We start from the raw sequence: 13,704 nt of genomic DNA, 5'->3' as shown, positions 1-13,704 counted from the left end.
CAGAGGTTTTAGATAAGATTGCACGATTTTGCTAATTTTTAATTTTGAAAAATATAATTTAGGGGTCTTGAAGATGCCATCTGAAGATATTCCCTGTAAGAGATCTGGGATAAATATTTCAAAATAAATACATTTTGAATGTATAGGGTTGTACGTCTTATTCTCATCCCATAGTTTCTCTTCTATTTCGTTTTTATTCTTAACATTCTCATTGTAGTAATAGTAGTAGTAATCTAGAAAAACTGAGGATTTAGATATGATGGGCAAATGAACTAGAAGCCAAGTCACTATCTCATGTGATTTTTGCTATGTGTAGTCAGTTCTAGATTCTGAAAAGAACTCACCCCCATTTTCTACCTACTCTGAGTTTCATTGATCTCTAAAGAATGCAATCTTTTAAAAAATGGAAGACCTATCCACCACCATTGCTTCAAAGTACTTAAAAAAAATGCTAGAATTATTCCAATTCAGTTTTCTAGTCACTCTAAGCTTCTTAGAAACATCATATTGTGATAAGAAAAGCTTTCAATTATCACTCCATCAACCAAAAATAACAGCATGCCCCTCTAGTGCCAATATCTGAAAAGCAGGGGCAGTAAAGTAGAGGAGATTCAACCAAAATGTCAGGAGTGGGAAAAGGGGGATGGAGAGACCATTCTTAAATAATACTCTTCTTTCTTAAGATTCCTGCTGCAGAACAGATTCATGGACCTCACCATTAGCATTTGGATCTTCTTGATCCTCCCCTACTGCCTCTTGGATTCAGAAGCCCGAAAATATGAAGCTACCCTCCAAGTACCAAATGGAGGACGATGGGGTGTCTGGGCAAAGGCAGCATTATGTCCCATGGGATATGCCAATGGCTTCCAACTGAAGGTATTTTGCTTCTGCCACCTTGCTGCCTTGGTTTATAGGCAAGTTTCTCCAAATACAGAATGCCATAGGATAGCATCTTAAAAAAAAAAGTTATGTGGGGAACAAAGGGAGGAGGAGGTAGAGGAGGAGAACAAAGTGCCAGTGCCAGAACAGAAATGTTGTTTGCAAGCAGAAGGTCTCAGGTTGAAATTTTGAGTACCTTCAATTAATGTCAGCCCTAGGGTAGACTAGGTCAGGAAACTGACTCCACAAGAAGGCTCGAACTATGCATTATTGAGATAGGCTATAATAACAAAATCTTGCAGGCCCACCTGTGTTTTCTTTTCCCTCCATCTTATACTCCTGGGATCAGAGGGGACCAATCTGAGTCTTTTTCTAATACTTTCTCACTTCCTCGGGCTTAACACATGGTTCTTCTGCAGTTGTTGTTGTTCTGATGGCTTCTGGATGCCTTCTCCAAGGGCATCTCCATGGCTTCCTACAATTAATGGGATCTTCAGATATATCATACAGGGAAAAGCCCTATTTTGTGAATCTGGTAAGTCAGAACAGACAAAAAGTAAATGATGAAATGCTCTGATGTACTGAATGTAGCAGTGGTTAGCACTGGACTTAGAATGAAACATCAAGGTCCTGGAATCCTCTATGTGACCATCAAAGAGCAACAAGTAATTTGGTAAAAGCAAAAAGACTTGGCTTCTATGTCACAGGCTGATAATAAACATAAGAATAACATCAACAATTAAAACATTATTTTTACGCTGCTTTTCCTCCTGTAGGCCTTTAGATACAAAAAAGAACAACATACAGACATTTCAATTAAAAAAAAAAGGATAAAATATTAAACTACTTATTTCAAACCAGACATTAAAACAGTAAGAATATGACAGCTCAAATGAAACATTGGCATGCTCAGACCAATGTTTTTCTTTCTACTTAGGTTTTTATAGTTATGGTATGTGGCTAGGCATGTACAGAGTTACAGAAGCTCATTTTATTATTTTTCTTTTAAAAATGTAATCTTCTGAAAATGCACAGCGGTTATCCTGCTGTAAGGCACACAGCTGTCTAAATGGGCACCACTAAGACTATTACCATTACCATTGACAAAAGCGTCCATGGGCAGGATCAAAAAAGTCAAGATGGTGGATGTGACCATTTGATCAAAGTATCTCCTTTTGACTTGTTTCACATGTGCCATTGTGGCACCATCTTGACTTTTTTGACTGCCCCTGCTGACACATTAGACCATAAGATGTTCCGTTTCTTATCCCCCTCTCAGCAAATGGAATATTTTTTTCCCCAGCCTGTTTCCAATTCTATAGTTAGAGGAATATGATTTTCTTTTTGGTGAGGGAGAGAAATCTTAATTAGGAAATAACGGAAAACCAATCAATAACTAAAGAAACAGAGCACTAGTTTGGTGGAGTGGTTAAAGCATCAGACTAGAAACCAGAAGACCATGAGTTTTAGTCCTGCCTTAGGCATGAAGCCAGCTGGGTGACCTTGGGCCAGTCCCTCTCTCAGCCCTAGGAAGGAGGCAATGGCAAACCACTTCCGAAACTTTGAAAAGAAAACTGCAGGGACTAGTCCAGGCAGTTGCCAAGAGTCAAAAACTGACTCGAAGGCACAAAAATAAATAAATAAAATACCAAAGTAGCAATTTGGGTGAAAGCACCCCAAATTAAGTTTCATCTATTGTTCAGCTCAACAATGTTTTGATAGAAATGGGAAAGAAATTGAAATGGGCTGGTGGTGATTTCTGGGTCAAACCACAGTTAATTTCAGGGAAGAATGTGGCAAAGTGAAAAGTCCAGGGAGAAGTTTTTATCAATGAGTTTTCTGGTAGCAATTCTTTCCTTTTCTGTTTTATTTCTATCTTTGAATGGTCCTGCCAACTCAGCTACTTATAAGAATTACCTTAGCATTTCTAAATAGTTTCTAAATGGCAGATGTAATTCTTCTCTCTTTCAGTATGTCTCTGTAGCATGCCAAAATATCAGGATGTGGCATCTTTCCAGGAGCATTCTGGGAAGGAAAAAAATGGTAGCTCTTATTCCTCCAAAGAATAACTGAAATATTTTCAGGACTTGAAATTCGAGTGGTGGAAGTGAGAAGCCGTTCTCTTTAGAATTAAGTTGAAATTACTTCCCTTCTGACTCAGCTTCCTAAAGTTGCAGAAAATTCTTGCATAGTTGCATATGAACAGGCCCACTGGGTTGTGGAATGTCTAGGTCAGAAAACAGAAAGTGTGTTTTCATGAATCTTTGGAGCGCAGGATATATATGGTTTCAAGACAGTTATGCTCCTTTTAATGTAGGTACAAATTCACATTTGCATCCAGAGTTATCTACACAATTATGTATATATGATTTGAAAAAACATGGTTCCTTCTTGATGTAGCCTGGCTATGGTATTGCCATCAGAATCAGGTATGTAAGAAATTTCCGTTGACCTCATTTCCTATTTTCCATTAGGTGCAACCACCCCAAACAATCTGGGCTGATGATACAGGTCTGAACAGTATTCGTCTCAGATGTACTGATGGGACAATCATTGAATCTATGAGTGGACGGTGAATTGGATTTGCTTTAATTTCTTATGTTGACTTTGTTCCTTGGAGATTGACAGAGAGAGTAGGTTAGAGGGAAATCAGCTTTGCTGATTGAAAAACAAATGATACTGGTTCCAATTCTTTCTGATTGCTTTTGAATTACTGGAGTCTAACGATGATGATTTTATAAAGTGTAGGTTCTCACGGCTGCTATATTTTGGTGAAATTACTTTGAGTAATGTCTTGTAAGACAATGAATATGTGCTGATCAAAGCAGAACTGAAACTGAACTTGGCAACAGAAGTCATATGCTTATGTCCTGCCTTCGTTCAATGGAGAGGAATGCCTACAACCAATAGTTAACAGTCAAATTGTTCAGGTATTTATAAATGTCTATTGCCAAAAAACAGGCGTCCCGCAGATCTTAACAGATGGACAAGTTGCTGAGTCATGACCCTTAGAGAGCCAAAACTAGTTAGTAGTAACACTCTGTATTATGCCTGGAAACTAAGAGGGCAATCAGTGCAGATCTTCCTACACTAATCCCTTTATCTTGTACCAGGTTATAGGCTAGTTGCTCCATTTAGTAAAAATGCAACCTCTAGACACATTTCAAGGGTAGCTACACATAGAGCACATTGTAAAAGTCAGTATGAGATTATTTGAGAGAGAGATAATCATCATCAAATCTGACTGGCCAGAAAACATCACAGCTGGTGTGCTGGGCATACTTTTATAAAACTGTTCCTTGCAATAGCTGCTACTTGGGGATCCAGTGACAATGAAGATCAAAGGCTGAACTTTGGTCCAAAGGATAGTTTCCTACATACCAACAATACCTTTGTCTTTCTAGATTTCATTACAGCTTGCTTTCTCTCACCAGCTCATTATCAGGTTTAAGAAATATTCAACAGTAGACATTGAACTGTTAACACTACACTCTACAATTCCAGATAGCCTCCCCAAATGATTTCACAAAGATGTAAAACAGCATGGAGGATAGGATGGAACCCTGTGGGCTTGGTGTCAAACTACAGATCCCAAACATATCTGGATCTTAATGGGCAAAACTGAAATCACTACAAAACAGTAGCTTAGACTTGCAGTGAGATCCAAGAGACTTAGCTGGGGTCATTCTCTTGGCATTGTTGTAGGTCATCCCCCATGGTTACCAAAGTAGTTTCAGTGGCTTTGGCCCAGCCACTTCACTCTTTCTGGAGCTACTTGGAACTGCCCTCCGCTCTTCCCCAGTAGCATATTGGACACCTTCCAACCTGAGGGGCTCATCTTCCGGCGTCATATCTTTTAGCCTTTTAACATTGTCCATGGGGTTTTCTCGGCAAGGATACTGGAGTGGGTTGCCATTTCCTTCTCCAGTGGACCACATTTTGTCAGAACTCTCTGTCATGACCTGTCCTTCTTGGGTGGCCCTGCACGGTATAGCTCATGGCTTCACTGAGTTACGCAAGCCGCTTCGCCATGACAAGGCAGTGATCCATGAAGGGGAAAGTAGTTTCAGTACCCTATTCCAACTAAAGGCCTAGGTGAAAGGTATAAAATATCATTCAGATGTGTCAACATGTTATTCAGTGGCTGGACAGTGATAATGTGGGGGAACTATTATACCTGGAATAAAAAAAACACAAATAAACATATCAACCTGTAGAGTTTTGTGTTCCTCTAAAATTAGTAATTGGTTTTCTTTGTGCTGGAATGCACATGGAATACATGTGAATTGGGTGGATGAATATAGTGCTAAAGGAACTGGAGAATAATTTCCTCTAATTTAGAATATTTCTTATTCATTTCTGTAAAGCATTCCCTACCCCATTTCTGTTTTCAGCTGAAAAAAAAATTCTAGGAGAGATGTAAAAATATTAAAAATAAGACAGTCTCTGCCTCTGGACTTACTATGAGAAAAAACACACAATACAAAATGGATTGGGATGGAAAACATAACAACTAGTCACTAGTTCTAAATATTAATACCCTTATATTGGTTTGTGCTTCATTTACATTTATATTTAGTATTTGGCAACATATAATAGTTTATCACTTCTGAGAGTGGTAGTATGTTACCTAGTACTGCATGATTAAAGAGAAGATAAACTTGTCATAACAGTGAAAAGCACATTCTTTTCAGGCCTGCTCAGAAAAGATGGAAAGTCAGCCAGCAAGCACAGATGCCCTCCACCCCCCCGCCCAATGGTTTCTCCATCCCCCTCAGATATAGGCCTCTGGCTTTCATACATGCAGCTATACCCAGAAAAGCCTACATATTCTGAGGTTATACTGGGAGTGAAACTACTGGATGCAGCTTTGTTCCATATTTTCAGCCAAACCTTTGAAGTTGAGCTTCTGAAAGAGTATGTTGTTTGTTGTTAAGCCCTAGAGATTAGGAAGAGCTGAACCACATGTTCCTTTACCATTTATGCATCTTGATGATTCATAGATTATTGATCAGAACTCACTCTGAAATGAGCAATGCCTTTTTTTAACAGATGGGGACATTGGACAGAATTTCAGAAATGCCCCAAAGGCAACTTGGTTTCCTTCTCTCTGAACATGGAAGAACATAAAGGACTACTTGATGATATAGCAGTTAATAACATCCAATTCAGTTGTGAAGATGGGACTGTGTTAACGGGCCAGACACATAACTGGGGTAGCTATGGCCCGTGGAGCAAACGTTGCCCTGTTGGCTTCATATGTGGAATCCAGACAAAGATTGAGGAAGAAAGCCAGGGAGATAATGCATCACTCAATGATATAAAGTTCTTCTGCTGTGCTTGAACAAAAAATTCTTTAGCCCTACTAAAATGCATCTCTCTGTGTTCTACTGGATTTGTTTGACATGAATCTCAACACAATTAAATCTTAAACTAGGAGTTTTATGTGATTTTTAATAGTTCAATTGTTAATAGCATGGTAAATTACCTTAAAAATGAATTGTTTAGTTTTTAACTATAACTAAATGGAAACTGTTAAACAATATATATCTTAAACTTATTATGTATCTAGGATTTATTTTCACAGCAGTGTAGTTTTAATAATTGTTCCACAATTATTATTGCTAAATTACACAGGTATATTCTTGCTGGATAGTCCATGTGGACATGGGAATTGGTTTAAAAGGGACATATATCAAAAATGGAAGTTGGACATAATCAACAAGGTAGCATAAAGCACACAAAATACTTAGATTGTCCAGGAAAGCTAAAAAAACAACAAAGGGCATTTTTGACTATACCATTAGTAAAAAAAAGAAAAAAGAAGGGTGGCCCTGATGCTTGCAGAAGATAGCAGGATAGTAACAGGTGATGGGGACAAAGATCCTGCTTTGCATCTGTCTTTTCTGCAAAAGGTAACTGAGCTGAAATGGACTAAGTCTAACAACTGATACTAGTAGGGTGTAAAGGGGCCTTGTTTGGCCCAGGAAGAGAGCCTTTTCTGCCATGACACTCGTCCTGTGGAACATCATTCCTCCCAAGGTAAGATTGGCCCCAACCCTGCTGGCCTTCCCAAATGCCCTCAGAAATGTGGATGTGCCATTGGGCTTGAGGGTCCCATGGAAGTGTGCAGTCCATTAAATGGTTGCACTGTGTATAGGTTTAGAGTACTCTCCCCTGTCTTTTTGTTATTGTAGTTTTTAACTGTTTTTAATGGGCTTTAACAGTTGAATTTTGTGATTATTAGCTTGTGTTTTAATTCTGTACACCACCCAGAGTCATATGCAAGTGAGATGGGCAGCCGTAGATAGATAGATAGATAGATAGATAGATAGATAGATAGATAGATAGATAGATAGATAGATAGATAGATAAGCCTTGAAAGGGCTTGCAGATATAATCTCAGAGCCCCTTTCAGTGATTTTTGAGAAATCATGAAGGACGGGTGACATGCCAGAATAATTGGGATGGATTATGCTACCGCTGCATGGATACAAAGCTGGTTGGATAATCACATCCAACCTGTGTATGTCAAAGGCCCCACACTGGGCTAGAAGGAGTGGCAAGTGGCTTTGTTGCTGGGTCCAGCACTGCTCACCATAAATAACATGGATGAGAGCTTCGATAATATGATGATCAAACAGCAAACATCTTTGACGACTCAATCAAGACTCAAGTAAGAACTTGACAAACTGCAACGATATGTAGAAACCAGCAAGATGAATTTCAACAGGGAAACTTGAAAGTCCTTCATTTTGGTCGAAAAAAATCAAAGTATGGTATAGGATGGAGGAAACCATGCTGGGAGTAACACATGCAAAAATGATTTGAGTTCCTTGGTGAAGCTGAAAATGAGCCCACAGAGTGATACAATTGCAAAAGAATTAAAAAGTCCTGGGCTGTGTCAAAATCAGAAGTCATACTCCCAGTCTATTCATTGCTGGTCTGGCCACTCCTAGAATATTGCATTGAGTTCTGGACACTGCATTTTAGGAAGGACATTGATGAACTGGATGTATAGAAGAAAGCAATTAAAATGTTAAAGGACTGGAAGGAAATAGATATGAGGAATGATTGTAGTCACTGAGTATGATTAGCCTACAGAAGAGAAAATTATGGGACAAATATTTGAAGGGCTGATATGCAAAAGATGGGGATGGCTTGCTGGTGTCATTCTAGAAGATGATACAAGAAATAATGAGTTTAAATTAAGAAGAAGATTTTTGGTACATCAGGAAGAATTTCCTAATGGTAAATGAAACAGTAATGGAACACTTTGCCTTGAGTGATTGTAGACTCTCTTTTACTGAAGGATTTAAAACAGAGGTTGGATGGCCATCGGTCAGGGATTCTATAGTGATCCAGGCAGGAAATTGAACTAGATGCCCTCCAGAGCCCTTCTAAGATTTTAGGTAGCCTTGGTACTCTTAAATATGGCTTAAGTTTCCAAGGTCCATTTGTCAACACATAGGAGAGGACTGTCTCCTGTGTTGCTCCTAAGCCAGCATGTCTCAACCTTGGCCATTTTAAGATGTGTGGACTTCAACTCCCAGAATTCCCCATGCTGGCTGTGGAATTCTGGGAGTTGAAGTCTACACATCTTAAAATGGCCAAGGTTGAGAAACACTGTCTTAAGCTATGGAAAGAATCCTTAGGAGTTGCTTATAGTTGCCACCTTTGTGCTTTCAGGAAAGAAGACTGGAATTTCCATTCAAGCAGGACTTTTCAGTGGGAATTAATCCATTTACAAATAGTTTAAAGGCTCTTCACTATCTTTTAACTGCTTGTTATTAGCAGTTCAGGTACCCTTCAGGTATACAGGCAGGATATAAAAACAAACCAGCAAGCAAACACAGAAGTATAACAATATTCATCTGAGTAGAAAACAAAATATTAAACAAACAAACAAATAAATATTTTTTTTAAAAAAATGACATTTCTATGCTGAGTCTGAGCTCACATTACAAGGGGAGAGGGGACAAAATGGCCAACAGTGACTTTATTTGACTTTAGGTTGTTGGCTATAGTGGACATTGTCTATTTAAATGTCTACTTTGGAAGATGAACAAACACCATCGTGAAGATCCCTAAAGTGCTTTTTTTTCCTTTTTCTTTTTTAGTAGACCTTGGTCTAGAAGCGGTCAAGTTGTAGACTAAAGCTATACAGATATCCAGGTGTTTTTTTTTGGTGATGTCAGTAGAGATAATCTCAAAACTGGTAAGGCCTGCACTACTAAAGCAATTGACATCTCTATGGTTGACACAAAGACAAAACATTGATTATAACAGTTACATAAATATTTTCTCTGCTTAGCTGTTGCAGTTGTAAAAAGTGAGGATTCTGCTTTGGCTGCTCAATTAACATGGGTCATATTTACAACCTATATAACACTGTTGTTGCTGTTTCTTATAATTAACAATTCATGGTTATTGCACCATTATATATCATAATTCACTTAGGACCATCTGGAGAATGCCTCGCCATGTGATCCTAGGTTCTTTATGTAAATGCATGGATCTCAAGATGTTCATGTTTAACTGTCAGGAACAACATTTTCAACCGGGCCCACAAACAAATTATAAAGCACTGGCATAATAAAGTCAGATCATCTAGATCTTGTTGATAGTCTTAGAATTTATTTTGAAACCGTTTTTCCCATCTTTTTGCAACTTTTGGGAATTCCACCCACAACTACTGAAAATTAGAGGCGTCACTTCCTGCCATTTTGAGGACAAAAACACATGAAAAGTATAACATAAACCATGGCCCTAAAGAAAGAAAAAAGGAGGGAGGGAGGGAAAGAAAACTGATCATTCCAATTAAAACAAAAACAAAAAACAACTCTGACCAACCCACAGTACTGCCAGGGGTATACTGGAGAGGTTTTAGCACCTTTTCAAATTTGGGGGGATTATTGGGGGACTATTGTTAAAAAAAAATAGTTTGATAAAATGTGACATTGTGACCCTGGAGAACAAGGAGATAATACAGAGAGGAGAACTGAGGAAACATCTGGTAATGTTTACAAGAGTAAGGAACTAAGATAGGTACTACAATGACTGTAGCTTGGTCTAAAGTAAAGCTTGCAGAAAGAGAAAGTGCTTGAGGAAGATCCAAGAAAGTTGGTTTGCACACTGTTATTTGACAGCATTAACTACTCTTGTTTACTCAACTAGTTTCCAAACAAACAATAGAAAAAAACAAACCAAGAGAAGCAGAATGCCTTTGTTCTCTGGATCATGAAGAAAATACTTCTCAACCCTTCCCATCCCTTTGTTAACAAATTAGCAGCACATACCGCTGGTCCCACTTACTTTGCACCCTCCTCATTTGTTTACAAAATGTTTTGTTGATTGTCTACTCTTCTAAACTAACACAATTGCTAGGCTGTTTTCTGCAGAAGCCTATGCACTCCAAATACAATGGTTCTTGAACAAGACATTAGGACACGGTCTCTTCAGGTCATTAGTTCCATTAAATACGGCAGATTGACTGAAACTGATAAAAGTAAGTTTCCATGGGATTATTACTTTCACCATGATATAGTTCAGCAATTAGTTCTGGCAGTTAATTTTCAGAAATCATTTCAGCAGTTAGTTTCAGTTTAAAAAACAGTTTGAGTAGTTAGCTTCAGTGTTTGTTTTAGATCCACCTAAATAATCCATTTCAGAACTTAAAGACAGTAAATGTAGAGTCAGTAGAATTTCTTGGTTAACTCTTTAGGGAGGAAAAGACCTGTGTAGGGACCGTACTTTTCAAGATAGGCAAATTGTTGAACTGGATGGCTCCGGTGGCAAGAATGAATAAGATAAATAGAAAAACTGCAAAAGGAGTTCAATTCAGATCATGAAATAGCTTCAGTGGAATTGGTTTCTCCTTGAATCTTAAACCTGGATTAAATAATCCTTTCTTCAAATCTCCAATTCAAATTGCATCAGAGTTGATTTACACAATTACCACAAAAACCAGTTGTGTTTGTATCACAACTGTGGTGATTTAAAGTTGAAAAGGTATCTGTAAAGTTAGATTTTTTAGTGTTGCTAGTTAAGAGTTGATTTGTCTGTTGAAAAATATATTTCTGTGCTAACAGTAGAAAAGTAACTGTAGAAACCAAGAAAACAGTGAACCCCAGGTTCCCCTTTGGCATTGTAATTTAGTCTGGTGTGACTCTAAGGAAGGGATCAGAAGCCAAATAAAAAGCTGTAAAATGTCAGGCAAAGAGTGGTAGTGTGAAAGGGGTCTTTTTACAATATTTGTAATAGTGAAGGAATGTAGATCAGGGTGACAGCAAGATTAAGGCACTCAAGCCTGGATTGGGGTGCTTACTTTATTGCTGATGTAAAGTTAGGGGCTCTTCCTTTCTATTTCAATGTAATTAGATTGATCATGTATCTTTTTAAAAAATAATTTATCTTTTTGTATAATCCTTTGCAAATCTTTATTCAGGGCTCTTGGTCTGGTGGACTGGGAGCCCAAGGATCACTCTTTTAGGGTATTTTAATAAAGAAATTTTGTTTTGGATTTCCATTGCTTTGGAGATATACAGATTAGTTAGTTGTTCTCCATATAATCCAACTGAATATAATTTACTAATTGGTCTTGGGGTTATACGTTAAAGTTTCCTTCCTTTTTTCCTTTCCAGGTCATGTGAGCAATGGAGAAGTACCATATTGCCTGCATTAATTAAAATTGCTTGAGAAAATGTACCAGACTCTTCCCAGATAATAAAAGATAGTGCTTTCTTTTCTACCCTGCAGTGATCTTTTCATAATTAATTATTTTGTCTACTTAGGAACCATTTCAGTGGAATATAGATAACCCTTACCCTTTTAATTTTCCTTGCAGGTGTTTCAATAGTGTGGTACAGAGGAGGAATATGCGCATTACTATAAATTCAATTCATCATACTGCTCACTGTCCTGGGCAGATTTCTGATTTGGCAATCTATGTGTAGATCTTTAATAAATTGCCAAGAACTAAATACATTTATTTAATAAATGCCTAGTGGTTAAGGCCCCAGGCTAGAACCCAGGAGACTGTGATTTCTACTCCTGCCTTAGGCATGAAAGGCGGCTGGGTGACTTTGGGCCAGTCCCGCTCTCTCAGCCCAACTCACCTCACGGGGTTGCTGTGGTGGGGAAAATAGGAGGAGGAAGGAGTATTAGATATGTTCGCCGCCTTGCATTATTTATAAAAATATGATAAAGGTGGGGAAAAAAATTAAAATAAATAAATAAAAATGTGTACATTTTCAAAACTAAGAGCTTAAAGGGCTGAGGGAGTTTTTAGTTTTGAAAATGTGCAAATTTTCCAAAGAGATGGCATTTCCCATCTCTTCTTTTCTAGCAAAAACATTCTGCACAGTGACAACTGTTGAGATTGCTGCATCTATGCAGTAGTTCTTGGAATGACCATGCAACAATGTGATTAGCTTGGGCACATGATTAATAATCTTGTCTTCCTCCAAATACCACACACATAGCTACTGTTGTCTGGATTTAGTAAAAAGAAAGAAATCTATTAAACTACTTAAAAGTCTTGTGGCTAGATTCGCACATTGTGATAACCTGTCATGTGGTTTGTTTGGCTTAGTACTATGTGTTCTACCATTGTGGTGTGTAAACCATGGCTTATGGCAGAAGTAAGCAACTGGTGGCCCCCCAATCATTTGTGAGATTCCCATCTTTTCTGACTATAATTATTAAAAAATAGCACTGTGATTGCCTGTTGTTTCAAGGGTAGAAATATATAAAATCTGTCTTTGTGATCAACAAGCACAATTTACTGAGTGAAACTAATAGTCTGGGTTCTCACAATATACTGACCAATAAACATCTAGAGTAGACATTTTTAAAAAATGCCCCAGTGTCCTCTTCCACAAATAATGGCCTCAGTCCTACTCACTTTGCATCATTATCATGCTTACTATCTGGCTTGCCTCCCCCTCCCACTGCCAGATGTTAAGTGTCCCATGGCTACTGAAAGACTGTCCATATCTTGTTTGTATAGTTTAGCATCTTTAATAAACCAAAGCATCAACTTGTATTGTGGTCTAAAGCAAAATGCAAAAAACTAGACCTGATATCTTGTTTTCAGAGAGCAACCACAGCCAATTTCTTTTTTACTTCCTGGCTCCATCCAGTGAAGGCAACAGAAGGTGCTTGCTGTCCTGCCTACAATCAGTTCTTATTTAAAGTCTTTCCCATTCTGGCTGTGGGAAAATTTGCTATGGTGTGATGGTAAGTGGAGCTACAGGGAGCTGTGGGGAGTAGGGGAAAGAGACCAGGGGTTGTGAACAAGTCTGAATTATACACACCTGGTTGTTTTGAAGAGTGGAAAGCCTGCCTCAGAGTGGAATCTGGATAACTGTTCTTGCTCTATTAGAGTGAACTGAAAAGTGAGAGATGCCTTTCATGATTCAAAAGGAAGGAGAGACTGAGAAATTAAGGCAAAGAAAAAACCAGGGATAAAGAACAAGAACAAAGAGTATATAGGGCAGTGTTTCTCAGCCTTGGCCACTTGAAGATGTGTGGACTTCAACTCCCAGAAGGCTGGCTGGGGAATTCTGGGTGTTGAAGTCCACATATCTTCAAGTGGCCAAGGTTGAGAAACACTGATACAGAGTGTGAAATAGCAAGGCTATGGAGTAAGAAATTAAAGAAAGACATTAAGGTAGCAACAGGCAATCTTTTGGGGGTAGGCCAATTTGGAATGTTGAGACTATATGGTGGGCACACTTGCAAAATGGCTGCATTGGGAGTCTTCCCTTGGTACAAAGTGATAGCCATATGGGCATGGCCAATCCCAAAGCAACCATTTTCCAG

At 38.4% G+C, this 13,704-nt stretch overlaps 1 protein-coding gene across 1 annotated transcript; it reads left to right on the top strand.

The window, feature by feature from the left end:
- Window positions 1-705: 705 nt before the first annotated feature.
- LOC103052151 (vitelline membrane outer layer protein 1-like) lies at window positions 706-6,223 on the top strand. The gene is made up of 3 exons (XM_025173728.1): window positions 706-876; window positions 3,354-3,451; window positions 5,932-6,223. Exons 1-3 carry the CDS (start codon window positions 706-708, stop codon window positions 6,221-6,223), a joined length of 561 nt encoding a protein of 186 aa, XP_025029496.1.
- Window positions 6,224-13,704: the final 7,481 nt, after the last annotated feature.

The sequence above is a fragment of the Python bivittatus genome, unplaced genomic scaffold, assembly GCF_059951505.1.
Source record: "Python bivittatus isolate LINGU-HERP-01145 unplaced genomic scaffold, Pbiv_v1 ctg000340_np1212, whole genome shotgun sequence".
Lineage (NCBI taxonomy): Eukaryota > Metazoa > Chordata > Lepidosauria > Squamata > Pythonidae > Python > Python bivittatus.
Note: the sequence above shows the minus strand (reverse complement) of the source record. Positions and strands in the feature narration are given on the sequence as shown.